The 24,881-nt window shown below is 42.7% G+C and overlaps 1 protein-coding gene and 1 pseudogene across 2 annotated transcripts; one reads left to right on the top strand and one right to left on the bottom strand.

Annotated features, from left to right (window-relative positions):
- Positions 1 to 1,165: 1,165 nt before the first annotated feature.
- Positions 1,166 to 11,452, bottom strand: lsm14ab (LSM14A mRNA processing body assembly factor b). Of its 2 annotated transcripts, none has more exons than XM_054609688.1 (10): positions 10,622 to 11,452; positions 9,191 to 9,348; positions 8,076 to 8,226; positions 7,003 to 7,197; positions 6,791 to 6,874; positions 6,216 to 6,392; positions 5,461 to 5,647; positions 4,748 to 4,774; positions 3,979 to 4,219; positions 1,166 to 3,394 (listed from the first exon to the last, which is right to left on the bottom strand). In XM_054609688.1, the coding sequence occupies exons 1-10, from the start codon at positions 10,743 to 10,745 to the stop codon at positions 3,374 to 3,376; spliced, it is 1,365 nt and encodes a 454-aa protein (XP_054465663.1). In that variant the 5' UTR covers positions 10,746 to 11,452; the 3' UTR covers positions 1,166 to 3,373. The 2 variants fall into 2 exon arrangements, with proteins under 2 accessions (XP_054465663.1, XP_054465656.1); XM_054609681.1 differs by having other exon boundaries at positions 1,166 to 3,397; positions 10,622 to 11,451.
- Positions 11,453 to 11,532: 80 nt separating this feature from the next.
- The window catches only part of LOC129100202 (transcription initiation factor TFIID subunit 4-like), an 84,447-nt pseudogene continuing 71,098 nt past the window's right edge, over positions 11,533 to 24,881 (top strand).

Raw genomic sequence — 24,881 nt, 5'->3', positions numbered from 1 at the left:
GTTATTAAAGCACTTTTTTGTTTTAACTCTACCTGGATGCTTCCTATCTGTATTTGGATCCTCCCTTTTGAACTGGCACCCTGGACAAAATTAAAGTTAAGTAAAAGTTTCAGGGAAATGGCATCTCTATCTGTTATACTTATATCATTAGATTATTGCTACTCATGCATTCACGTAAAAGCAGGTTTTAACTGTTTTAGTTGGTTTACATGGAGCTGATCTTTGCATTACGGAAGAATCTGCTGATTATTCTATCCATTAGTCAATTAATTGTTTGCATGGTTTGTAAAATGTTGCAATATGATAAATGCTGTCACAAGTTCTCCGAGCTCAAAGTGACACCTTCACAGTGCTCGTTTTGTCCAACAAGTAATCCACAATTCCAAATGATTTAAGTAACTAAAAATGTGGAAAGTAACTAAAACTTCATGTCAAATAATTGTAGGCAAGTTAACCGAAATTAGAAAATGCCATGAAAAGATAAGATTCACTTAAAAGTATTTGTACCTCGTACAGTACTTGAGTAAATGTCCTTCGATACATTTCCCCCCACTGGACACGTTTAATCAAATGTTAACATGTTACAAATGGGACTAAGTGGATGTTTTTCAGCACAGGATTAGAATGAACCTACCGTGTCCCATCTTTACTCTGTTCATTGTCTGCAGTGGATGAACCCTGGTGTTTCAGGTGACCCCCCTGACCTTTTCAGCAAGCACCACATGGAGGCCAAACGTTTACATGAGGTTAACATTTTTGCATTTGGAACACTCCATGAGTCGTCCTCTTGTGCCACCCTGTGGCCAAAATGTCAGCACTGATCCAGGACCAGCTGTGTTTCATTTTTCAATTTATCTACAAAAAAAATAAAAAGGTCCCTAACACACTATTTTAAAATTGCAATCAAGTTCTACTCTGAGAACGAGACACTAAGGGATTATGTGGGCACATGCACATGAAGTAAAATATATTTTTTGTTTATGAAAAACTGTAGGATGCTGCGTTTGTTCCATTTAAAGCAGTGTGTTCTTGTCCTGCTGAAGGCCAAAGTGTATTTGCACAATTTACAATTTCAAGATCTTTTCCAATAAACACACAAATACAAGGGGGTTATTTGAAGGGGAGACTTTGAGATACGCACCAGTAATAAAACACCAGACACGGATATTGTACAACTCTTTATTTTACGTAAAAACTCAATTTTGCTGCAGTTCTCATGAAAACAATTCCAGTGACTGGAAGGAGTAACAAACATATGAAAAACATGTCAGTTTGTAATAATCCAGCATTCATTTGTTTTGTCTCAAATTCAATCTCGCTAGTTATTGCGAAAAAGCCCATGTGAAGGTATGATTTCTACGGCTTATCATGCAGTGATCAGCAACCTGTGCATTATCCAGCTCAACAGCACAGTTTTTACCCGGCTGCTTTGTTCTAAACAGCCGCAGCTACCTAGAAAAATCCAGCCTCGCCTCGTAGTGCTATCAAAACTTTTGTCGACTTTTAAGTTAAAGGGAGAGCTGTTTTAAAAAAAAAAAAAAAAAAAAAAAAAAAATGATAACTCTGAAGGCACTCCCTAAAGTACAAAACAAATCTGAGCCAAAATCATCACACTGGCACCACATCCGGGTCATGTCCCTTTGTTCACAACTCTGTATAAAGAGAAGAAAAAAAAACAAAACACTCCAGAGAAAAATTCCATTGACAACAATGCAACAAGAGGAGCTACAAACAAGATTTTCCCATTTTCAGTAAACAACACTGCAAGCACAGTTTTGCAGTGAAAAAAAACGATGCAGAAGACGCAAATGTAACACAATTAAAAAGGATGCTGATTAGGGTTGGGTGACATGTTCGAAATAATCCAACTGGCCACTGTCAGTTATCAGCTCAGGTGTGTGTGTGTGTGTGTGTGTGTGTGTGTGTGTGTGTGTGTGTGGTCATTCTCTCTGCCCGCTGAGCAACCCTCGTTGCGGATGCTTGCCATTCAATTATCAAAATAAAATGACAATTTCGTCCAATTGCCCAACCCTTATGCTGAGAACGGGAAAAACAAAAACATGCCTCAACAGGTGGCTCAGTATGTTTTGGACACAGGAAGGCAGATTAAACAGGTATGTATAGGCTGACAATTATTTTATCTTGACCAAATGCTTACATATTCTTTTTGGCAAAATAGCGGAGCAGTTCTTCTTTCATTTTTTATTATCCAAATTGAACTTTTTCAAAGTCTTTCTGGCTGCAGGTTTAAACTGAATACACTGAAGGCTTTCCTTTCCTAAGAACTTCTAAAGGCAATAATAGTTACGGACACGAATCATGGGAATGCTGTTTATTTAGTCAACTATATAAAAAAAAGAGAACAGACGCCGTCAAGAAATCTACAGTCAACAAAAAACATTATTCTAAAGCTAATGCTGTGAACCCCAAATAGTAACCAAAATGGCCGGCTCCTATTGGTCGCCTTCAACTGGCTGCAACTATTAAACAGGCGTTAAGTTCCAGCCACAAACGGAAAGCAGAAACATAATTCAGCAGAAGCGACAATATGTCAAAGTATGATCTACGCAATTCTAAATACTGAATGAACCTTTTCTAAAAACTACAAGTGAGTCTGTCTGGCGAGCCAAAATTTGGGGGGGGAGGCTGGTTAAAGATGAGCTAGATATACATTCATTCATTCATTCCAATATTCAGGTCGGATTCTGTTCCTTTAAGCTGGCTTCGATCTCACGACTTCATTGAGAATGAATGGACGACCAGAACAAAAAAGTTTCCTGCGTTCTGGGTAAAATACTGAACGAGTGGCGACCAGGCTGAGTAAGTCTGAGCAGAGACAAATGTGGTGCAACCGGCAATGTGCTGAATTTGGGTGCCGACTCACATCGGTGAGATTAAAAAGAAAAGAAACCAAAAGAAAATAAAGCTATCGATCACATCATGACCTGATCCACTCACAGTATCGTTGGGCCTTTCTGCATTCAGCGTTTTCAATATCAAAGACAACTTTAGTAAGAAATGAACTGGATCGATGCAAAAGTACAGACTTGCTCTAAAGTACAGTAATTACACATGTTCTCGTCCATCTGGTGGCTGTTTATCAAACTAAATGTCTGGGCCAAAAGAAATACAACAACAAAACAAAAAATCAACAACAAATAAAAAAAAAAAGCCTAATTCTCAGAAGTGGAGAAAAGGGAGCTGCACTCTCACCCCCCCCTCTCCCCCCTGATGTAAAGCAGTCAGCCCCGCTGCTGGTGACTGAGAGGATGTCTTCATTCTGTCTGTCAAATGTAGAGACCGAAGAATTTCTTCAACAGGAATCATTTCATGATGAGGGGCTACGATTCTTTGAGGCGCCGTCGCTGCGTTACTATGCAGCCACCTTGTTGTCCTTCTGGAAAGAAACCACGACAACAACAGTTACCAAAAGCCCACAAATCCTTATCCTTTTACCAGTTATTACATTGGAAAATGATGACATAAAATAAGCAAGAGAAAGAAAAAAAAAAAAAAAAAAAAAAAAAAAGGTACGTAATGAAATAAATTCCGTTTATACATTATGAATATGACATTTAAACTATGGAGAGTTATGAAAGTTTGATATCTTAACAGCCTATTTAGAGCTCATGCATGTTTGAAATTCTGAGGCGTTAATAATTACGTAAGCTTGCTCTGAAAAAATACTAATAAACATTTTAAAAGTGGATTTCTTGGTGAGAAATCCTCTCACACTTTGTGTGTGTTAAATGCAAGTGAATTATATCAAATAATGAAAATGTAGGCAAGAAGCAGCTACTGATGAGCAGTCTGTTCTTCCATTACAATTGATTTCTAGAATTTGACAAACCTTTCATTATCGGACAAAGTACAATTACAATTTTCCCCTAAATCTACCATGAAAAATTGCGAGTAAATGCATGTGAAGCATTGTGTCACATTTGCACAAAACATAGATAAAATGGCTGTAAGGTTTACCCTATATTCAAAATCAGAGAAATCCCGGCCTCCTCTGCCGCCTCTGAATCCTCCTCTGAAACCAGGAGGAGGACCTCGGGGTGGCGCGAAGGAGCCTCTGCTCAGCGGGCGCCCTCTGCCTCCGCGGGGCCCCATGTAGCCCCGGCCGCGGAACCCTCCTCTTCCTCGATTGTGCCTCAGGGGGATGCCAAATGTCTCGGAATTCATCCGTCTCTCTTCTGCCCAGGTTGTCCTTCGCTCCCTGACACACAAAGACCGATTAGGATCCATATTTTAAAACCGATGGGGTAACAAACATAACTAATAAAGATGGAGGCGATACGGGCTAAAATGATAAAGCATATTAGGCAACCCTTTTTAATCAGGAACAACTACATATTGGTGCATTAATATATGACAAACGCTTCTTTAGCACCAATCTCTGCAGAAATGAGTCAGTGTGTGTTGCTGCTTTAACATTGTTCACAACACTGTGCAATTTTGTACAACAATCCCTGTGGCTCTGTCTCTCACTTAGCTGACAACTTAGTTGCACTAAAGTAGTAGTTCATACATTGTGTAGTATTATAATTCCTTTAATCTGTCCAACAAATAGAGCCTTAATAGAAAAACAAATAAATACAACAGCGACATAAATCTGCCAGGATAAAGTCAAAATCAGAAAAGTTTGTGTTATATATTTGCGTTAGTCTTCATGATAACTTAAATGTTTTGGTCCCATTCACCTGAGGGGACTCCCTCAACACACCCAAGTAAATAAGTGACTTACCTTGAAAAACCTCTGTCACCCCCTTTACTGAAAGAGAGAAAAACAAAAAGGTTTTCAGAGTATTAATGGAGTTCAATACCCATGTTTAAATAAATGCATTAAGGCTTATGTTCATTATATAAACATGAAATAGTGATTTGGAGAATATTTCACACAGATCCTGTACGGACTGACAATAACACTCTCAAACAGTTTTACAATGAAGACGTCATGGAGGCACAGGAAATAAATACATGTCATGCTTACTTCAAGGGTAATACGCATTTTGTGTTTCTATTAAAAATCTTTACAAGCTTTCATGTTCAAACTCTTCATTTTGTCTGACTAGTCCTAAATGAACCCTCTGTCTGAAATGCTCCGTTTTAGTAAGTTTCAGCGTTGCTAGGCAACGGCTTAGGGTCCATGTTTACTTCCCATCAGCTGATGTCATTCACATACACTTCAACCAGACATAAACTGGGACTCATTTAGAATGTGTAAAATAGTGAAACCGCCTTTATTTTGTCTTGTTGTGACATCACAACTGTGGAGTAATCCTAAAAGCTGGTTTAAAGGGACAGCTTCTGAATGCGGCCTGTGTGTGTTTCTCCATGAATTGATACTTTCACAGTATTCATACAGAACGAGACATTTACAATATGGGACCGACGATGAACCGAGCCTCTCAGTCCTAGAACTGAATCCCAGGTTCCACTGTGGACATAGTTAGGTACCTTAAGTCATCAGCGGACAGGTTGTCAAAGAAGGACTTGGTCTTGTCATAGTAGGTGTTTATCACAGCCTCCTCCTCCTCGTTGGTGGTGCTGCTGGTGGTTGTGGTGGTGGTGGTGGTCCCCTCGTTGGCTGGATGTTCAGACTCTGCAGGCTCTTCTCCATTCTGTGGCTTCTCAATCTTGTCATCTGTGGTTGAAAGAAGTTTAGACTGAGTAACCTCATAAGAGCAAGGTGGGCTGGGAAGAGACCTAAAAAAAAAAGAATGCTGGGATTTCTATAGCAGTATGGCCAACACAATGAAGATGCCAAATCTTCAGTACATTTGGGTCGATCTCAGTGCAGCATCACAAACGTTTTGCTTCTACTATAGATTTGCTTTTGGTAGCAAAAGCTGTTTTCCTGGGTTTCAATTTATATTCTAACCATTTTGTGCTTTTAAAATACCAATACTTGCACCTGTCATAGTGGGCTTCTTTTGAAGGGATGATTCACGCCCACATTTAGGATGATACGCACCATCAGAGCCGGTACATCTCTATTTTAGACCACAAGTCCAGTGGAACGGGTGACAAATAAATGCAGTGTCGTTTTTTCAACTTGTAGCTGGTGTCAATGTCTTATCAGGAGAAGATGTCAACCAGAGCTGAAGGGTGAGGGTTAGACATTTTCTTCCCATCAAGTTCTGGCACGTTTCCTGTCGTTAGCCTATATGACTGTGTGCGTGTGTGGTTGGGTGCGTTTGTTGAAGCAATACCTTTCAGTTTGAGCTTGTTCTGGAGCTCTTTGTCGATCTCATCTTTGTTGAACTGGGCGTTGGCCGTCTCAAAGTCAAAGTCTTCTTCGAACGTCATGGCGCCGTCCCTGCGCACGTTGACTTTGCCTCTGCTGCGGTGTCCCCGTCCGCGGCCACGGCGTGGGGGCTGAGCACCAGCTGACAAATGACAGGGGGAAAGCGGACACCCGGCAAATGTCAAAACAAGACAACACCTAGGCCAGCTGTGCAGTCAAATATACTGGGACAGTGTTACACTAGCTGTACACTACAGCAGAATGTTTAGAGAATGAAGCCATGTCTTTGATATATAAAAGGTGCTGCATACGAGATTGGGAGCATTTCTATTGTCCCTCAACGTGGCTACAGCTGAGATGGCAACTCGTAGCGAACTGGGCTAACATAAAACATTCACAACGTGAACAATCAGGAAACCTTCCCGGGGGAAAACATACGACTTAAATCACTGACTTCTACCAACACAGCTAATGAAAACAACCATTTGTGGGGCTCTACGTGTGTTAATGGGTATTAAGTTATGGTGCAAAACTACTTACCAAGTAGGTGACGCTTGTTGGGATCTCGGTTTTCAAGATAGCCATGTTCATGATCCGGCTGTGACACCTTCTGGACCTCGGGAGCTGAACAGCAAAAGACACCATTTTAAACTCTGGGTAGAGTGGTACAGCTCTAACAAAGCAGGCACTCAAGACGACTTCAGATGTTGCGTAGATTCAGCTAAATGAGAAGTCCTCGAGGTTCTCTTTACCCTTTCTCTGCTCCAGGAGGTCGGGGGGCTTCTGGCTGCCAATGGTGGTGTGGATGGGTCTGGGAGCTGCCGCCCCCATCTGACTCCTCTGTCCCACGGGTGCGGGTGGCGCCGGGGCAGCTGACGGTGGGGCCTTCACCGCCTGCTCCAGGGTGGGACGTTTTGTTAAAGAGTCCAGCTGGGGACTGATGCGCCCTGCAGGAAACAGCAAAGTCAGATCTAGATGATAGAATTTTCTTTAAACCCATGGGCAGTGTAGTCTATCTTGCGGCGGCTGACAGGGACAATCACAGTTTGGGGATTCACCCGATTCATGCTACTCTGAGCAGGAATGTTCTTCCATAATAGTGGAAATGGACAACCCCAACATCTTATTAGTACTAAACACCAATGTTAACTCAATGCATTTCCAAAGCAATTAAATAGTGTGACAGAAAAGCAATTTATACATTTAATAATGAACCCCTGCTATAATCGCCCCCCTGTTAAGCCTTTTTAAATGTCCTTGACTAAGCAATACAGTTTATTAGAAATGGGATGCATAATAGTCTCCACTAATTTCAGTTAATGGGGCATAATCGGGTTCAGGTGCACAGCAGGAAACTCAAAAGACGACATGCAGCTGTTGCGGCAAATTTACCCCAAAAATGCTTTGCTGACAAGGCTCGTTTGAAAATCTTTCAATCGTTTTGCACCAACTGATTCATACAGGCATTAACATCTTATACGTAATGTTAAATACACTCATGTTTGTGATGAGCTACATCTTGCAAGTTCTCAGTTTTCATATCAGCTTTCCTTTCCACCCTCGATGCTGTACAGAGTATTGCTGTAATTAGTGTGTCTGCCGCCTTAAATAAATAATTGAATGTTTTTTTAATAGATTTTTCCATTATGTATAACTGTGATTGATCTCCCATATTCCACACAATCATTGCTCTTCATTTAATCAAGTACAAAAATAAACTTGTGCCTGCCCTGGAACTTGAAATAGGTATTAATTCCAGTAACCAATTTATTACTTTTATTTTTGTCACAAAAATACAACGAATGGAACCAGAACGTCTCCTTACCTCCGGCTCCAGCAGAACCAAACTGCTGAGCTGCAAGGGGTGTGACACCAAACTGGCTGTATGGTGGAACAGGGGCCTTGCTGAGAGCGGCATAGGACCCGGCCGACTGGAATGACGGTCCTGCTGCCACATTGGAGGATCCAAGTGACGACTAGAAAACAAACACACGGTGAAACTGAAAAAGAACCTAAACAACGTATTTAAGTACAATACTAACGTACTTAGTTAGTTACATTACACCACTGCTAGAGCACAACGTTGTTAACACAAGCATACAGTTTTTCAATAATCTAGACCCCTTAATTTGTGTGCACCAGATTGATGGATTTAACTAGGAAATATATACACAGTTTTCTTCTGAGGAGCAGACCTTGGACCGACCAAGAGGGTCCGAGGTCCAACCACCCCCTTCTTACAAAGTCCTGTGGGAACACTGGATGATTAAGATAATATATTTATTCATTAATTTCATTCAGTGAAATGTTCTGACATGGAGGACAGTTTATGATTATTGACACCATCAAAACAGTGTTTTTATTATAACCACATTATGGTACAACTTTGGTCTCCGCAAAAGTCAAACTTCCCTGCAAAATCAAATGTTGAAGGTCCTCGGTGTCTGTGCAATTTTTAATTTAAATTTCTTTGGACCAACAGAATCAAGGCTCAGTTGTAGAACTTTGTTGAAATGGTTATTAGTGCAAAGTTAAATGAACTTTAAATGCAATTTATGAAATAACGTTAACAGCTATTTTGTTTAATATTAGAAATGTCTATGTCTTTCTGTTTCATCATAACGTGAGCAGCACAGGTGTAATCAATAACAGTAATCAATGATGGTTCAGTGAGTCAGTTTCACAGCTCTGCCCCTCTAGTTTACTGGGAGACTTTAATGAGATGTAGCTATAATTAATGTAACTAGATACACCTGTGCCTTTTCCTGCTGTGATGAGTCAAAATGTGCCATGAAAAGCACTCGTTTTTTAAAATCTTTCTAAAAAAACCCACACTGATAACAAGGAATTTAGCTTTAAAATGTCCTTAAAGCTTTCCTTGACACTTGTAGAAAATATACAGAGTGTGACAAACTGCCATTTTATAGTACATCAACTTACTTGAACTATAGCAGGGTCCTGAGGCAGGGAGGCTTTGGGTGGCTCACATACTGTAAGGTCTTTGATATCGCTCCCTCTGAAGATGATATACTCAAAGACTTCCTCCCGAGGTGGAACAGGCCTATCAGTGGGGCGGTCTTCAGTTCCAAAAGAGCGAACTGTTGGGAACATTCAGAGGTTAATGCAAATTAATTGAAACCATTTATTTTGTTTTCTCTTCTCTTTTCTTATCAAGGCTTGGTTAGATTTGTGTGTCCTGTGCAGGTCCTTACACTGGGCATTAACCCCACATTTAAAACATTGTCTATCACAGGATTGATACATTACACTACATTTTTTTAATGAATAGAGATGCACAATTTTATACTTTTTTAAAACTATTAATAGAGATGAACAATTGTATACTTTTTAAAAACTTTTAATAGAGATGCACAATTTTATACTTTTTTTTTTTTTTTTAAAAACTTTTAATAGAAATGAACAATTCGACACTTTTTTTTATTTTTTAACTATTAGTAGAGATGAACAATTTAATACATTTTTTTTTTTACTTTTAATAGAAATTAACAACTTTATACTTTTTTTTTTTACTATTAATAGAGATGAACAATTTTATATTTTGTTTTACTATTAATAGAGATGCACAATTGTACACTTTTAAAAAAACATTTTTAATAGAGATGAACAATTTTATACAATTTAATTTTTTAAACTTTTAATAGAGATGAACAATTTAATACTTTTTTAAACTTTTAATAGAGATGAACAAAATGCTTTTTTTTTTTTTAGAGATACTTTTAATAGAAATTAACATTTTTACAGTTTTTTTTTTTTTTTTTGAACATATTTTGTTTTACTATTAATAGAAGATGAACAATTTAATTTTTTTTTTTTTACAATTGATAGAGGTGAACAATTTAACTTTTTTTAAACTTTTAATAGAGATGAACAATTTAATACTTTTTTAAACTTTTAATAGAGATGAACAATTTAATGCTTTTTTTTAAACTATTAATAGAGATGAACAATTTTATACCTTTTTTAAACTTTTAATAGAGATGAACAATTTTATACTTTTAATAGAGGTGAACAATTGTATACTTTTAATAGAAATTAACATTTTTACAGTTTTTTTTAACTTTTAATAGAGATGAACAATTTAATACTTTTTCTTAACTTTTAACAGAAATGAAAATTTTTATACTTTTTATACCATTAACAGAGAAGCACACTTTCCCACTCCCCCACACTAGCAGAGGCACACTGGTAGGTAAACAAAGGAGGAGCCGCAGCTCCGAGGAGGCTAACGCAGCTAACCGCGGTGGACGTCCCGTCGTTTAAAGCCTCTCTCTCCCTCTCTCTCTCCTCCTCTCCCCCTCTCCCTCTCTCCCTCTCTCTCTCCCCCAGGCGGAGGCCCGGCCCCGGACGTACCTTTGGCCAGAGCCACGGTGGAGTTCTCGGTGTCGATGGTGTACAGGATGCCCTCGTAGCGGATCTCGGCCTTGGAGATCAGGCTGATCTTGCTGCCGATGTACGGCGTCCCTCCGCCGCTCATGTCGCTCTGCGTGGGGGGGCGAGGACGCCTAAACGCGGGTCAGTGGCTGTCAGACGAGCGGGCCGGTGTTTGAGTCAGAGCCGCGGGGTTAAGTCCACATAACACGGGTCTGTGTTGAAGCCGCGGTCCGTCTCTCTGCAGCGCTGTCTTCTACCACGACATGGCCGAGGACGCTTCCCTTCGCCCGCCGCTAAGCATGTCGGGAAAAAAAGAAAAGGCTGCGTCTCATTCCTGTTAAGTCACCTCCTCTTCCTCCCGCTGCTGCCCTTCTTATAATTGTTAAGGAGCGATGTGAGGAGAAACACGGAGGGGGGGGAGCTCAGAGATATCAAAACCGTATGAGCCGTTTTGGTTACGTTTATGATTATTTATGAGCGGGGAGAAATAGGCTATTAATTAAAGGGTGCTTGACGAAGGTGTGAGATCCAGCCATTCTGTAATATCGCGATATTACACAGGACGGCCTCTCGCCACCCTGCCCCCCATATCTGCCAGATAACACATTTTTATGTGTAAAACGCATACATGTATATCGACACAGCGTATTTAATAAACCCTGTAACTACGGAGACGCGTAGAGAGTGTCCCACGGGAGCCACATGTAACGAGTGTTAGTAGTTCAACAAACGAGACTTCGAGGAAAAACACAGCGAGGATGTCTAATGACGTCACAGTCATTCCCACAATGCCTAGTAACACGCATGCGCAGTGCGAACCAAAAAAAAAGAAAAAAAACCAAACACAAAAAAAAAAAAAAAAAAAAAAAAAAAAAAAAAAACACAAGACAGCGACAGTGAGCAGAGATGGCGGGCTCCTCCGACCCCCTGGAAGAGATGCTGTTCTCAGAGGTGGACGAGAAAGCCGTGAGCGACCTGGTGGGCTCGTTGGAGTCGCAGCTCGCCGGACAGAGCGACGCGGCGGGGACACCGGAGGAGAACGGAGGCGCCGGCCCCGTGGCCCCCGAGAACCTACACTCAGGGAGAGCGCGAGAACAACAACAACAACACGGACGGAGGACCGGACCCGAGACCAGCCGCGAGCTCGGCTGCACGGACGCGGCTCCGGTCACCTCAGCGGACTCACATGGAGCCTCCATCACCGCGGTGAGCAGCATCAGCACCACCGGCAGCAGCAGCAGCAGCAGCCGGGGGTCAAAGGTCGAGACGAAGCGCCTGTCCGCGCTGCGGAGGAGCGCCTCTGCTCGGATCAAGAGTCTGAACGGAGCGGCCGTGACGACGCGGAGGAGCGGGGCCGCCGCGGGGCTGGAGAGCGCGAGCCCGCCGGTGACGTGCTCCATCGACACCTCCACCTTCACCCTCTCCAACGCGAGCCTCCCCGCGGGCCGGTCGGCCGTCGCTCTGGACCGGGGACCCCCACCATCGCGCTGCACAGACTCCCCAGTCACATTGTGGCGAGCATCGCCCAGAACGGGACCAGCGTGTCGGCCTTGGTCCAGCAGGGCGCTCGCTTGGGACCCTCCTCCCCCCTCAGCCTCACAGGGGACCCCCAGCACCGGGGCCTCACAGGGGACATCCAGCACCGGGGCCTCACAGGGGACCCCCAGCACCGGGGCCTCACAGGGGACCCCCAGCACCGGGGCCTCACAGGGGACATCCAGCACCGTGGCCTCAAAGGGGACACCCAGCACCGTGGCCTCACAGGGGACATCCAGCACCGGGGCCTCAAAGGGGACCCTCAACACCGGGGCCTCCAAAGCAGACGATTGTCACTCCAAAATTGTAATGTCCAGCCAGTCTGGTAGTGTCCACTCTGTAACAAACACTGTCTCCACTGTGGTCACGCCAGCAGCAGCAGCAGCGACCACCACGACGGTCCCCCAGCCTTCTGGTGCTGCAGGGGCGGCAGTGACCCCGGCAGTGACCCCGTCGGTGACCCCGGCAGTGACCCCAGCAGTGACCCCGGCAGTGACCCCCGCTGTCGTCATGGTCAGGCCCACGGTACCTTCCCCTACGCCCGCCACGGCCACAGCCGCGCAGACTCAACCCCGTCCGGGACTCGCAGCTCCTCAGAGGATGGTGGCCCCCCAGCTGATCGTCAGACCGCCTCAGCAGCAGACGACCATTCAGCTGCCCCCGGGTTCACCATCCCACCGGGTAAGGTTTGCAGGAGGGGAGGGAGGAGGAGAGGAGCACACCTGTGTTGAAGTAACCTTACCCGAGGCTTGTGTGTGTGTGTGTGTGTGTGTGTGTGTGTGTGTGTGTGTGTGTGTGTGTGTGTGTGTGTGTGTGTGTGTGTGTGATCCTGTTCTCCTCCCATGGTTGTCAGTGTGTTTGGGAAGCTGTGTACATGTGTGTGTGTGTGTGTGTGTGTGTGTGTGTGTGTGTGTGTGTGTGTGTGTGTGCCATAGTGTGGTGCCTGCTCCTAAGGTAAACACATGCTGTATTCCTGTGAGTTTTAGCACACACTTCACCCAACCATGATGTGACCACTGAGCCATGCAAAAGTACGACATTTACACCAAGCATCCTTAACAGCATCAAAACACAACATTGTAATAAAAAAACAAACGTGAAAAACAAGACAAAAAGTTGCATGAAGTTTGCAATGAACTGTCTAATTGAATGTATCTGATACATTGATAGGTCACCTGATACTTACGTCTTTAACTCAAACTCCCTCCAATGAAATCATAAAAAAAAAAAACGTGACCACCACTGTTTTCACACACCTTAAAATGCAAACAAAGACCACATCCTTGATCAGGCTTTAAAGGCTTTTCCATCATAGACGTAGTGAAGTGCAGCTGCTCTCTCATGACGGTCAACAGCGTTTCAGACGTATTCGTTGTATACAACGTGTTTCAAAAGCATTATGTAATAATCCAATTAACATACATTGTACACATTTATGGCCTCCCAAATAAACAAGCAGAAGACTTTTGCAAGGCAGCCAACCTCTATAAAGTCACTATTCTGTCATTTGGTAAACATTCGGTGTAATAACTGAGTACAATGTTATGGTTTGTGTTTCTTTAACACCGCTCTGAGTCAACTCACCTCAGGAATAATCTCTCAGTCAGATGGAACCAAGGGAATGATAAGAATAAGCAAATAACCTTCCTGTGTCTCCTTTTTTTTTTTTTTTTACTTTATGGAAATTCTGCAAAGGTGTTTATTAAAACATGTTATCTTGACCTGACATGGGCCACCTCACAATGGACTGCAATCCTAGCCTTTTAAAAAAGAGCAAAGAGTTGCCAGTTGCATTGTGAGCTACGTATAGTGCGATGAAATAAACAATAATACACAACAGTACTGTCCTGTTATATGAAAATAACAGATGTTATTTTATATTTAGACCATGGTGGCCACTTGCCACAGAAGAAGCTTATCATTTTGTTTGTGGTCAGTTTAACCCGTTAGCTCCGTTTAAACCTTGGTAAGGAGGTCATGTAGCACAAAGCAAAGTGCTGCTGCGATGGCTAACTGAAGTTAAATATTCCTTATGCAGCGGTTAAGAATGGTGGTTAAACATTTGAATGGGGCTCCTTGTGTTACTCAGTTCTAACAGACTCTTTCCAGCCACTCAGAAACCTACGTTCAGTGCCCATGGTATAAGATCACTCACCGTTCAAGTGCACTTGAAATAATAGGATCAGTCGCTTCTGTTTGTTGCCATTTAGTGTGGCAATTGCCTCACCCTTTCTCTCCATGCTTTTCTTAGTCTTAAGGTTGTGTTGAAGTGGCTTTTGCCTCTCAGAAACCTCTTCCCCTTTTTGTAACCGCACTCGAATTGGCAGTTAAAACATTGCATTTACACTGGCTGCTTGTTTAGAGAATTTATTTTGGAATCGCTGTTTCAGCTGCCTGCCAGAGTTTCAGAATACAAAGCTCCCTTAGGATGATACTCGGTTATCTGTGCAAGTGATCAGTAGAAAACACAAACCATCGACATCAAATCAAGGCCGGGGGGATATAACAATATCATAACCGATATCATGATATGAGACTAGGTATTGTTTTGGATGTGGGATGTCGTCATATGGCATAAGAGTTGTCTTCTCTTGGTTTTAAAGGCTGCGTTACTGTACAGGGATGGCATTTTCTGAACTTACCAGGCTGTTAGCAGTTCTACCATTCACCATTACACACTAAGTCATTATATCCACATTACTGATGATTATTCATAAAAAACGGTATTGTGTAAACATTATGTAAAAGCACCAATGGTCAACCCAACAGCATCGTTGCAATATCGATATTGATGGATTCTGTTAAAAAATGAATTATATATATGTATATACATGCATCCATCAGGTTTAAACCCCATTCTTTGATTGTGATTGTTTCATGTTTCCTCAAATAAATGTTCTCTGTGGTTCTCCAGGGATGGTGTTGGTGCGCACGGAGCTGGGCCAGCTAGTGATGGTTCCTCAGCAGGCTTTGGCTCAAGCTCAGGCTCAGGCTCAGGCTCAGGCCCAGGCCCAGAACAACATCTCTCCACGACCTGCCACCCCCACAACGGGAGCGTCCTTCAGAGTAACAACTCCTCAGGTGAGACTCACGGCCCACATGGTAGCTGCCACCTGTTTTTATTTTACAAATAAGAAAAAAATCAGGAAAAACAGAGATTAATAATGACGTTGCAAAACTGCAACATTTGTGAATGAATGTTTGTTCCTAATCTGCCTAAAGGCGAACACCCACAATTTGAAATTATCTTTCCAGCTCATTTAGGTCTTTTGCCTGTACTTGTCAATCATAATTAAGTGCATGTTAAAATGAGAAATGTCACTGTGTAACCATGATGTAATGTCTTTACTGTGATAAACACATCAAAAGCATGCTTTTATGTTAGTTTCACATCAACATTTCATAATTATGGGCATTTTATACAGTGTATCGAACAATCACAAGTTCATTCCACGCAGCGCAAACTCCTGGAAAGAATATATCGGACGTGTAAAGACCAGTTTTTCTAGTGTAATCAGAACACTTCAGTGAATCATGCTTTATGTGGCCGATACGATTCATCATGAAAATACAGGTGGGCTCAGATTCTGTGGGTTTGAGCCTTCCCTTGTTCAGACAAAAGAAAACCCTGAAAGTATTCATCCCAAGATATCCACATTCTCCAGCGCACACTTAGATGCTATATATGGAGTCAATTCAATGTTAGTTTCAGACTTATTCACTTTCCGGTGACAATAAGGTCGGGTCATTTCGGGTCAGGGTGTTTTCAGTTGACACAGATTTGTTTATCATCAGCATAACAGAGAAAAGTGTCTTCATGCTTTTCCATAATGTGGCCCTGAGGGAGCATATTGTTGCTGCATGTGAAGACCATGTGTCACCAAATTTGCTGATTTAGTTTTTTTTCGATAAACTGAAGGATGAAATGCTTCTTTATTGTCTGAAGAGGTTGTCCTACTTATGTCCTGTTTTACTTTAGATGTCCTGAGCAACTCCTAAGGATCTGTATCTGCCATGTTTTAAAGGATCTGTATGAATCCTTTCTTTATTGTACTCTACTGTGTTTTGTCCTCATCAACCTGCTAGATAATCAATATCACAATTTATTATTATAAATAATAATAATAATAATAATAATTATTATTATTATTATTATTATATGCCATATTTAAAAGAAAACTTTTTGAAAACTGGATTATCAGAACGCTGCAAACAGGGAATTTTTTTCTCAACTGGGGAAATGACCACAATATGGAATAGGTTGAAAACTGTGGGACACCGTGTTTAAATTAAGTAAATGAGCAAGAGTTATTATCCAGGACAGCAGAGAAAAGTTTGATGGCACAGATACAGCAGGACTGTGGACAGCTCCTGGTGCTGAAATCAGGTCTAAAAGACAGATTCATAGCAGATGAAGAAGGAAACCATTTTGTTTGGATAAAACAATATTGTGTTTAGATTTGAACAAGTTGCATTCATCAGAGATTCAGACACAGATATTAAAGATATTATTTTATTGGACACATACATAATGTGGCCTGCCATTGTTTAATATGGGTAAGAGATATAGGCTGTGTTCTAAACCGCATGTTAAAAAAACTATTTATACCAGGTATGAATAATACTAAAATGTCAGTGTAGTGCGTTCACACTGCACGGTGGATTTTCTTAATGCAAGAAATGAACAGATGTATACTACATATGCATAAAGTATGCGGCGTGAGCTGACCGGACACTCTCAACCATCCCAAAATGCATTGCGGTTCTTCAAACTGTCCAATGGCGGACAGCAAGGCAGACGTTTGAATTATTAACCGCTGCATAAAATAACTACAAATAGTGTGTGTGTGTGTGTGTGTGACATGAGTGACATTAAGGTAAAGTAAGGAGGAAAACGCAGGAGCTCACATGTGTAATACATTGTGGAAAACAAACTTTACTCTAAAACATTAGATCTTTTTTAATTTGCCTTAAAATGATAATGGAAATATTCAATTTAGTGGACGAGGTAATGTTTACGTACACAGACATATATTTTACACCAACCAATGTTCTAGAAACGTAGCATTCGTTCATCTGAAACTAAAAAATGATTCCGACCACATACACATTTCTATCTTCTCCACCTGTAAAGCTTTGCTGATCCCCCGAATCAGCATTCACCAAACGCCATCCGCCGTCCTTCACCAAGCTCTTACGTGTACTCCTTGTGATGCCCTTCACCAAGGCACTGACCTCAGACCTGAAGTTGGCACTACAGAACCAACTACCCTTCACTTGAAATTGTCAGGATGAGTTTAATGCAGGAGATTGTATTCTACACTGGGATTAGTGAAGAATCAAAATAGATCTATAACAGACATTCAAATTTGCCATAAAATATGGAAAGCACCAGTTCAACGTACGTTTAATTTTAATTTCACACAACGCAAAGGGCATGGACCTCAGACCTCCTTCTATGAAAGTGTCACATTGTACAGACATACACTTCCTGTCAGTTTCAGTCTTTTGAGCTTTGCAGAATATTTGTCAATGTTAACGCCACCACCGCTGACCTTTTGTCAAAATGAATTGGACTGATTTCAATTGGAGAAACACTGATCTGATTCACAGGCTGATACTGGACGGGCGGCACCTCATTAAGCGAGCAGCTAAGCCTAATTGGGATGTGATTAACACGTTTAGCCGCGCAATTATTACAATGAACGAAGGCGCTTGATTATTTTACGTATAGATTAAACTGCGATTAATAGGTGAATTAATGTCTCAAGGCTCCCTAATGACTCCGCGGGGTCGTCTCATCACACTCTAACGAGCCCACTGAATCATTCATTGGAATGTGCTTATGATCACCTGTGGATACATCATTCATTTAGAAACCTGAGCGTAACACGCGCTGAACACACACACCTTTAATTGGCTTTAGTGATGAGATTACCGGATAATTTGTCTCTCATAGTTTCTCTGTAAATCAAGTCGGACAGCTGCAATGGCACAGAGACATATTTATTCAAGACTAGAGCATCTTAACTCGGTCTTGTTCACCTCAGAACATAGACCTCTGACAAATCTGAGGAAAGGATTTGTTCACATATGTGTTTTATAGTAGCCATACGTTTTTTTAGAAGGTTAAGGGTTAGATTAATAGTAAATGCATTTGTCTGCAAGACATCTAAAACGGATTTGTTATGATGAATTTGTTTCCCCTTCAAAAATGTTGCATTTAATCCTGTGTGCTGCATTGTTGTTAGCTTCACTGCGATGGGACAGTCGAAATAATGTCAGCCTGCAACACATGATTCATTTCATTATCACTTATTCATATTATTACTTTCTCGATCTTTAAAACATCAGAAGAAGACAATGCCCATTGCAATTTTTCCAAAGCCCGAATTGACTTATTCAAACTTTTTTGTATTGACGCCCCAAAAACCCAAATTCTAAGTCATGATTCATGCAGATATGTAGTTCACTATCACAGAAGATGAACGAGAACAGAAAAAAGAATCTGATTCTTGCGTAAAACATTTTTTAAAAACCGCTCAATTCAGTCGACTCATTGATTAATGGACTAGTTGTTGTGGTCAGGTGACGTCGTAACTCAGCGAAGAGGCACAACGCTCCCTCAAATCCCAACTCACATTGTTTTAAACTCAAATTTGACCTTCATTAAGTTTTTCCAACGTCAGCAGGGAGCTGTGAGGAAACGCTGTCATGAAGTCATCTAGCCTGAGTGTCCTCTATGGACGTTCAAATACTGACCTGTGTGGCCATCTAATCCGTCTGCCGCACAGTATACTGCCGGAAAAAAAAAACATTTCCTCTTGTACTTTAAGTGATTCAATTTAGATTTTATAGAATTTATAGAAACTTTGGAAAATAATGCACACACTTTCTCCGAATAATAAGTTATAGAGTGCAGGTGGCTTTTAAATAGCTCACAGCGATAGTCATCTGGTCGTCAACGGCAAAATACAGTAATAACTGCTTTAGAGACCAAATGCTCAATCTGACCTAAACAGTTAATTTCTTACAACACACTCTTTGATCCGGCCTCTCACGGCTGTGTTGAAAAGGCCCCCTAAACACTTTATGAGTCCACGGGGATCTCCTGCTCATCACAACACTAACTGCGAGGACAACAGACGGACACTAGAGGGCAGCATTTCACTATCTATATTTGTTGATTCAACTTAACTTTTTCCTCTTTCCTTTCTACTTCTACTTCTTCTGAATCATACTGCTTCCTGCTCCACTGACATTCTCAACAATACGACACAGGTTCATCATATTTTCATACAGCTATTATGAGCATTAGAATGAGTTATTACGGTATCTGTGATTTACAAAAAGCAGACAGAGATTAAAACAAGGTGGCATTCCTCTTATCGGATCAGACGATAAACTACCAGGAAATACAGCCTACAGTACACATTCATAAGATGTGGCAGTGAGTACTTCATCAGTGAAGCTGTGCAGTAGTACACTCTGCTGTGTAGCGATGGCTAGTATTACCTTCACTGGTAGTATTGCTGCTCTACGGACGGAGCTGAACGAGGCCATGTAACACCTTTTTAAAACTGTGGTTTCCTAATCGATGGAAAATTCCACCCTCCTACTTTCTCAGCATAAAGAACATCACGCTGATTCTCAAACTGACTCTACAGACGGGAGTCCGTATCCGTTACACAACAGCTCCCCTCCCGCCTCCTGCAATCGCACCTGCATCCACCCTGTTGCCCAAAAAAAAAAAAAAGAAAAAACTCGCAGGCTGTCATCGCCTCTCACCGCCGCGCCTGTGACAAATTAGCCGGGCCGCGGCGTTGCGTTCTCGACAGGAAAAGCGGTGGCAGGGAAAATGAAAGGGAATGGTGTTTATTCCCAGAGCTCAGCCCCTCCGACGGCCTGTCACTCTTCCCCGTGACCCCTGAGGGCAGAAACGGAAGGCATCCCGAGCTTCCTTCCTTCCATACCTGTTAAATCATTCATCATCCAACTGCCTGATTATTTTAAAAAGCTAACAAGGCTTTTGGTTTTCTCAAGAGCGTGTTCGTGTGCAAAGAAGGAGAGAGATACAGAGAGTGAAATGGAGAGACAGGCACCGCCGGCGGCGGGATGCACCCCATGGCTCTCACCGTCAACCCCCTCTCCCCCTCACACATCCACTCTTCTCCCCCCCAACGCCTCAGTGCAACATTCTTTTGGATCGCACAAAACTTTTTAAAATCCCTCCTCCTCCTCTCTCTTATCCTACTTCTTCTCGCCTCTTTCTCTCTGTCCTTGGCACAGCTGTGTGTCTGCGTGTGCGTGTGCGTGTGCGTGTGTGTGTGTGTGTGTGTGTGTGTGTGTGTGTGTGTGTGTGTGTGTGTGTGATGTGTGATTTGGCCCGCCTGTGAATGGGGGACCGTGTGCCAGAGGTCGGGGCATAGGCCCTCTTGGGTTGTCTCGGCCCACAGACAGGATAGCAGCCAGAAGTGTGTGTGTGTGTGTGTGTGTGTGTGTGTGTGTGTGTGTGTGTGTGTGTGTGTGTGTGTGTGTGTGTGTGTGTGTGTGTGTGTGTGTGTGTGTGTGTGTGTGTGTGTGTGTGTGTGTGTGTGTGTTGTGTGTGTGTATTAGTAGTGAGCCACCGGGCATCGTCGGTGGTTTTGTGGCATCCCATTTGCTCTTACCCCTTTAATATTCTAATAAACCAACTCCAGTTATCACAAATTTCAGCATCCATCTTTGTTACAAACCTACAGTATTTCATTTGCAACTTACATCTCATTAGTGAGTATATTGTTCCAATGCACCACTGGTAAAATACTGTCTGCCCATCCCATATACTGCATATACCGTACTCTGTACACATATACTCACATTTATTTTGTACCTAATAATGCACTTTGGTGCGCAGATTGAAAGAGATAGCAGACAATGTCAGACTCCAAATACAAATGTAGCAACAACACGAGACATCTTGCTTATTTTGTGCATGAATTAGCAATGAAATGCAACATCCCGAAGAAATGCTTGTGCAAACCTTTTGTCTGATTGTCTTTTGGTCCTCCTTTAACATGGGGGGGAGCTTTAATTAAAGCTGGAAAAAGAATCCTTATAAAAGCTTATAAGTGCTTACAGGTGAATTGGGTAAACAATTTAACTGATAGCTAGCACCATGAAACTTCCCCAGTTGAAGGAAATAATTTTATATATAGTTTTCTGGAAAAGTATATTTAAATATGCAAATTACTCATCTTATCATATATGCACTCATTTGAATATAAGAATCATAGCTTTTTACAGAGGGGATTTTCTCTTTTAATCGCTCCATAAATAAGAAAATAATGTTGCAGCTTTAAAAAAAAAAAAAAAAAAGATTTGCCATGTTTTTAGGGGGAAAAAAGTTGTATATATCAGGCTATAAATTATATATGAACAAACCCCTCTGTTAAAACCTTCAGAATACAGATAGGAATGAAACTGGAAAGTTTGGTGAATGTAAGTTCTTCTGAAGTGGAGAAACTGATTTAGAGAAAACTGACTTTTATTTTGAAGACAGTGCAGTGAATAGGGTATACATGTGACTAATAGATATCATCATAAAACATCCCCAGTTGATTACTTACATCAAGACAATTATTTTTCTTTCGTACGTTTTCTGAAATGTTATGTTTGAATATGCACATTAGGCATGATCTAATGCTTGCTTTTGGTGGAAATCTTCAGTAGAAAAGTAGTAAAATAAACACCTAAATGTAATTGTATTTGGATGGTTTCCACTTCCTCTTTCCACTAGTCTAAAATAAAATTATATTCTCCTTCCATATGCTACCGTTTGGAAATATTATCAGGAAACACTCCATAAACTTTCACCGTTATGCAGATGATACCCGATTATATCTATCGATGAAACCAGACAACTTTGTCATGACCCACAGCTATCAATGATTTTGTTGCCCTAAGGCCCCAGGACTCAGTGAATTAACTTTTCTTTTAGTTTCAAAGTTGCACAGTTGTGACATTAGAGAACAATCTCTATAAAATCATGCTTTACACGTATATCAGGAAAGCGAGCGCCAGGTTTTTCCCGTCCCTACATTAAGTTGCGTAACAGGTAAATGTCATTGGTGTGCCTGCCGTGAGATCCCAGCAGTGTGACACAATGACCGACTGTAACCTGACCAAAACATCCTTTTTTCTCCGTTTCACCCTTCAACACCACCAGCGTGATGCCTCCTTCTTCAAACCTTCCCGCCGTCGTGACCTTTATGTCCGTCCGCAAGGCACGCCGCTGCTCTTTTCTTCCCTTCCTCCTGCTGTCCCAGTCTTCTCTCTCTGCCCTCCACTCACTTCCGCTTTCGCTCTTTGCCTCCCCTCTGAAACGGAGACACGCTCACCTATGTTGCTTTTCTTTCTTTGCATCCTTGTATTCATTGTCCCTCCTGTTATACCTTCCTCACCTGCTTTCTTTGGTATCTTTACGCTCTGTGTTTGTCTTTTTCTGCCTCTCTTCCTCTCTCTCTTTCTCTCTTCCCCGCAGTCTCCCGCGACCTCTCAGACCACCAGGCAGTGTCCTTTGACCCCGGCCAAGATGGTACCGTCTCCCTCTCCCATCCCGTCCAGCCCTGCCCTTCAGACCTCCTCCTCTTCTTCCTCCTCCTCTTCCTCCTCCTGTCCTGCACTCCGCCCAGTGAGACAACCCTCCTTACTCGTCTGTTTTTCAGTCTTTTTTTCCTGCTTTATATTTTCTTCATGTGTTGTTTTTCAAAAGGTACTGTTGGATGGAATCATTTGGGTTTTAAATTTTAGATTCATGTTGTTTGATTGCAGAGAAAAATGGTAATAACAACACATTTTCTAGCTGCAGCCCTGGCTTCTCTCCATCATATCCCCTACTGTACACCAGCACTGGTAGAGATACATTTTTAGGTTAAACTCTCCCACTTCTGAGGAACTTATGCTCTGATCACATCCAGTGTTTCCTATCAAAATACTGTCCGTCCACATTGCATCTACTCCCGACTGAGAGGTAGCGCTCATTAAATTTCCTCGCTCGTATTTGAATCCATCTGAGGAGAAACTTTGACCTGTGGCTAAACAGAAAACACTAAGTGTGCTGTACTCTTGTGCTCAGGGTAGGTTATGTGCCTTGTCGAGACCTTTTCCTTGTGTTTGGGCGATTTCTCATCACTCTTTACAAACACTAACTAGGCAGCCGTCAGTGCAGATCATAGACTGTGTGTAAGAAGTGGAAGTAGTCGAGGCATGACGTCACCCATTGGTTTGTGGACAGAGGTTTTGAAGCATTGAGGCCGTCGGCATATTGGATTTTGTCCGTCACCGTCATGTTTTTTGTCCGTTGCCATCTTTGTTTTTGTTTTGTTTTGTTCTTTGCAACCAGTGAGTGAAAGTTAGTATATTTTGACTTTGAAGGAGTGACGTAAAGACGCTGCATATGGCTCTGGTAGCGACCTGTCAATCACAACGTAGCCCCATTCTAAAGCACATCCTGCTTTATGGTCTATTTGACTCTAAATGGCCCATAATTTACTAAATGAACATCATGCTGTATTGAAGAAGGTGTATCGAGGTGTATTTTGGCTCGCACCGCACGACAAGGCCACATCCACGCATGTGACCCATATGCAGCTTGAGCGACCGGACCCTCATGCATATTTCGGGTGCATTCACACCTGTGGTTAGAGCTGTCCACTTTACGATTGCATCACATATTTATTTTCCCGCCTGTGAAAAACGGGCCCTGAGAGATTCAAAAGAGGTGATGAGGGCTTTTGCAGTGAGAGACCGCTGATGGCGCCTCATCTGTTATTTTGCAGTCGTTCAAATGTTTCTATCAGAAAGGACACAATTGGTGGATAAGGTGACAAATCCAGATAGGAGGCGTTTCTTATCAGGTAGGGGACTGTGACAGCTTCAACGGCCTCCTGTCTTTCCCAGCCTCTAGCGTTCCAATACTTCCCCTCCTCCCCCTCCCTCACTTCTGTCTGTTAAGCAACGTCCGCCGAAGTCAGGACACCAGATGTGACAGGGAGCGCCGCGGCGCCTGCCTCCTGTTCTCTGTGGCCTTGCTGCGAGCGAGGCGTCACGTCCTGTTTATCTCTCTGTCTCCTTCTTGCCCCCCCACCCCTCCACAGAAGGTCCCAGCGGCGCCGGCCGTGGCAGTGGCGGCTCCGCAGCAGACCCCCGTGGTGGCGGCGGCCCCCAGGCCCCAGCACAGGCCGCCTCCCAACCTTCGCAGCCTCGCAGCCTCCGCAGCCTCCGCAGACGGGCATCGCCGCGAACCCCGGAGGTCCCATCGTGTCCCAGGTCCGTTCCCTCTCTTCCCTCCACATCAGCCTTCCGCCGCCCACACTTCACCCTAGAGGGCGCAGGCAGGCGCTGTCACAGCCGCCAGTGGGTGCCGACTGTGTCACAAGTTTAAGCCCCCCAGACCCGCCAGCCCCCGCACCAAAAGTCTCACACATGCCCACACACGTTCACACTCATACGTTCACACGAGCGCATACAGACCCAAGGACAAACAGACGCACCAATATTCAGAGACACACACACAGGCTTACAGATGCAGGCTTACATAAATATTCATAATCTGCACAGAGGTACGGATTCACACACACACACACACACACAGACACACAAACACACAGACTCCACACATCTCCATATATTTACAGGCGGAGAGTCCTCTAAGGGCCCCCAG

Source organism: Anoplopoma fimbria, chromosome 2, assembly GCF_027596085.1.
Source record: "Anoplopoma fimbria isolate UVic2021 breed Golden Eagle Sablefish chromosome 2, Afim_UVic_2022, whole genome shotgun sequence".
In the NCBI taxonomy this organism is placed as follows: domain Eukaryota; kingdom Metazoa; phylum Chordata; class Actinopteri; order Perciformes; family Anoplopomatidae; genus Anoplopoma; species Anoplopoma fimbria.
The sequence above is the reverse complement of the archived record's forward strand: the minus strand, read 5'-3'. Positions and strand labels throughout refer to the sequence as shown.

Bases quoted from the DNA above. Each gene is read 5' to 3' on its own strand.
- lsm14ab (XM_054609681.1), bottom strand. From the start codon at position 10,745: ATGAGCGGCGGAGGGACGCCGTACATCGGCAGCAAGATCAGCCTGATC. The intron at 9,349-10,621 runs GTACGTCCGGGG...TGTTCCCAACAG, and splicing joins CACCGTGGCTCTGGCCAAAG to TTCGCTCTTTTGGAACTGAA. The intron at 7,198-8,075 runs GTAAGGAGACGT...TGTTTCCTGCAG, and splicing joins TGGTTCTGCTGGAGCCGGAG to GGCGCATCAGTCCCCAGCTG.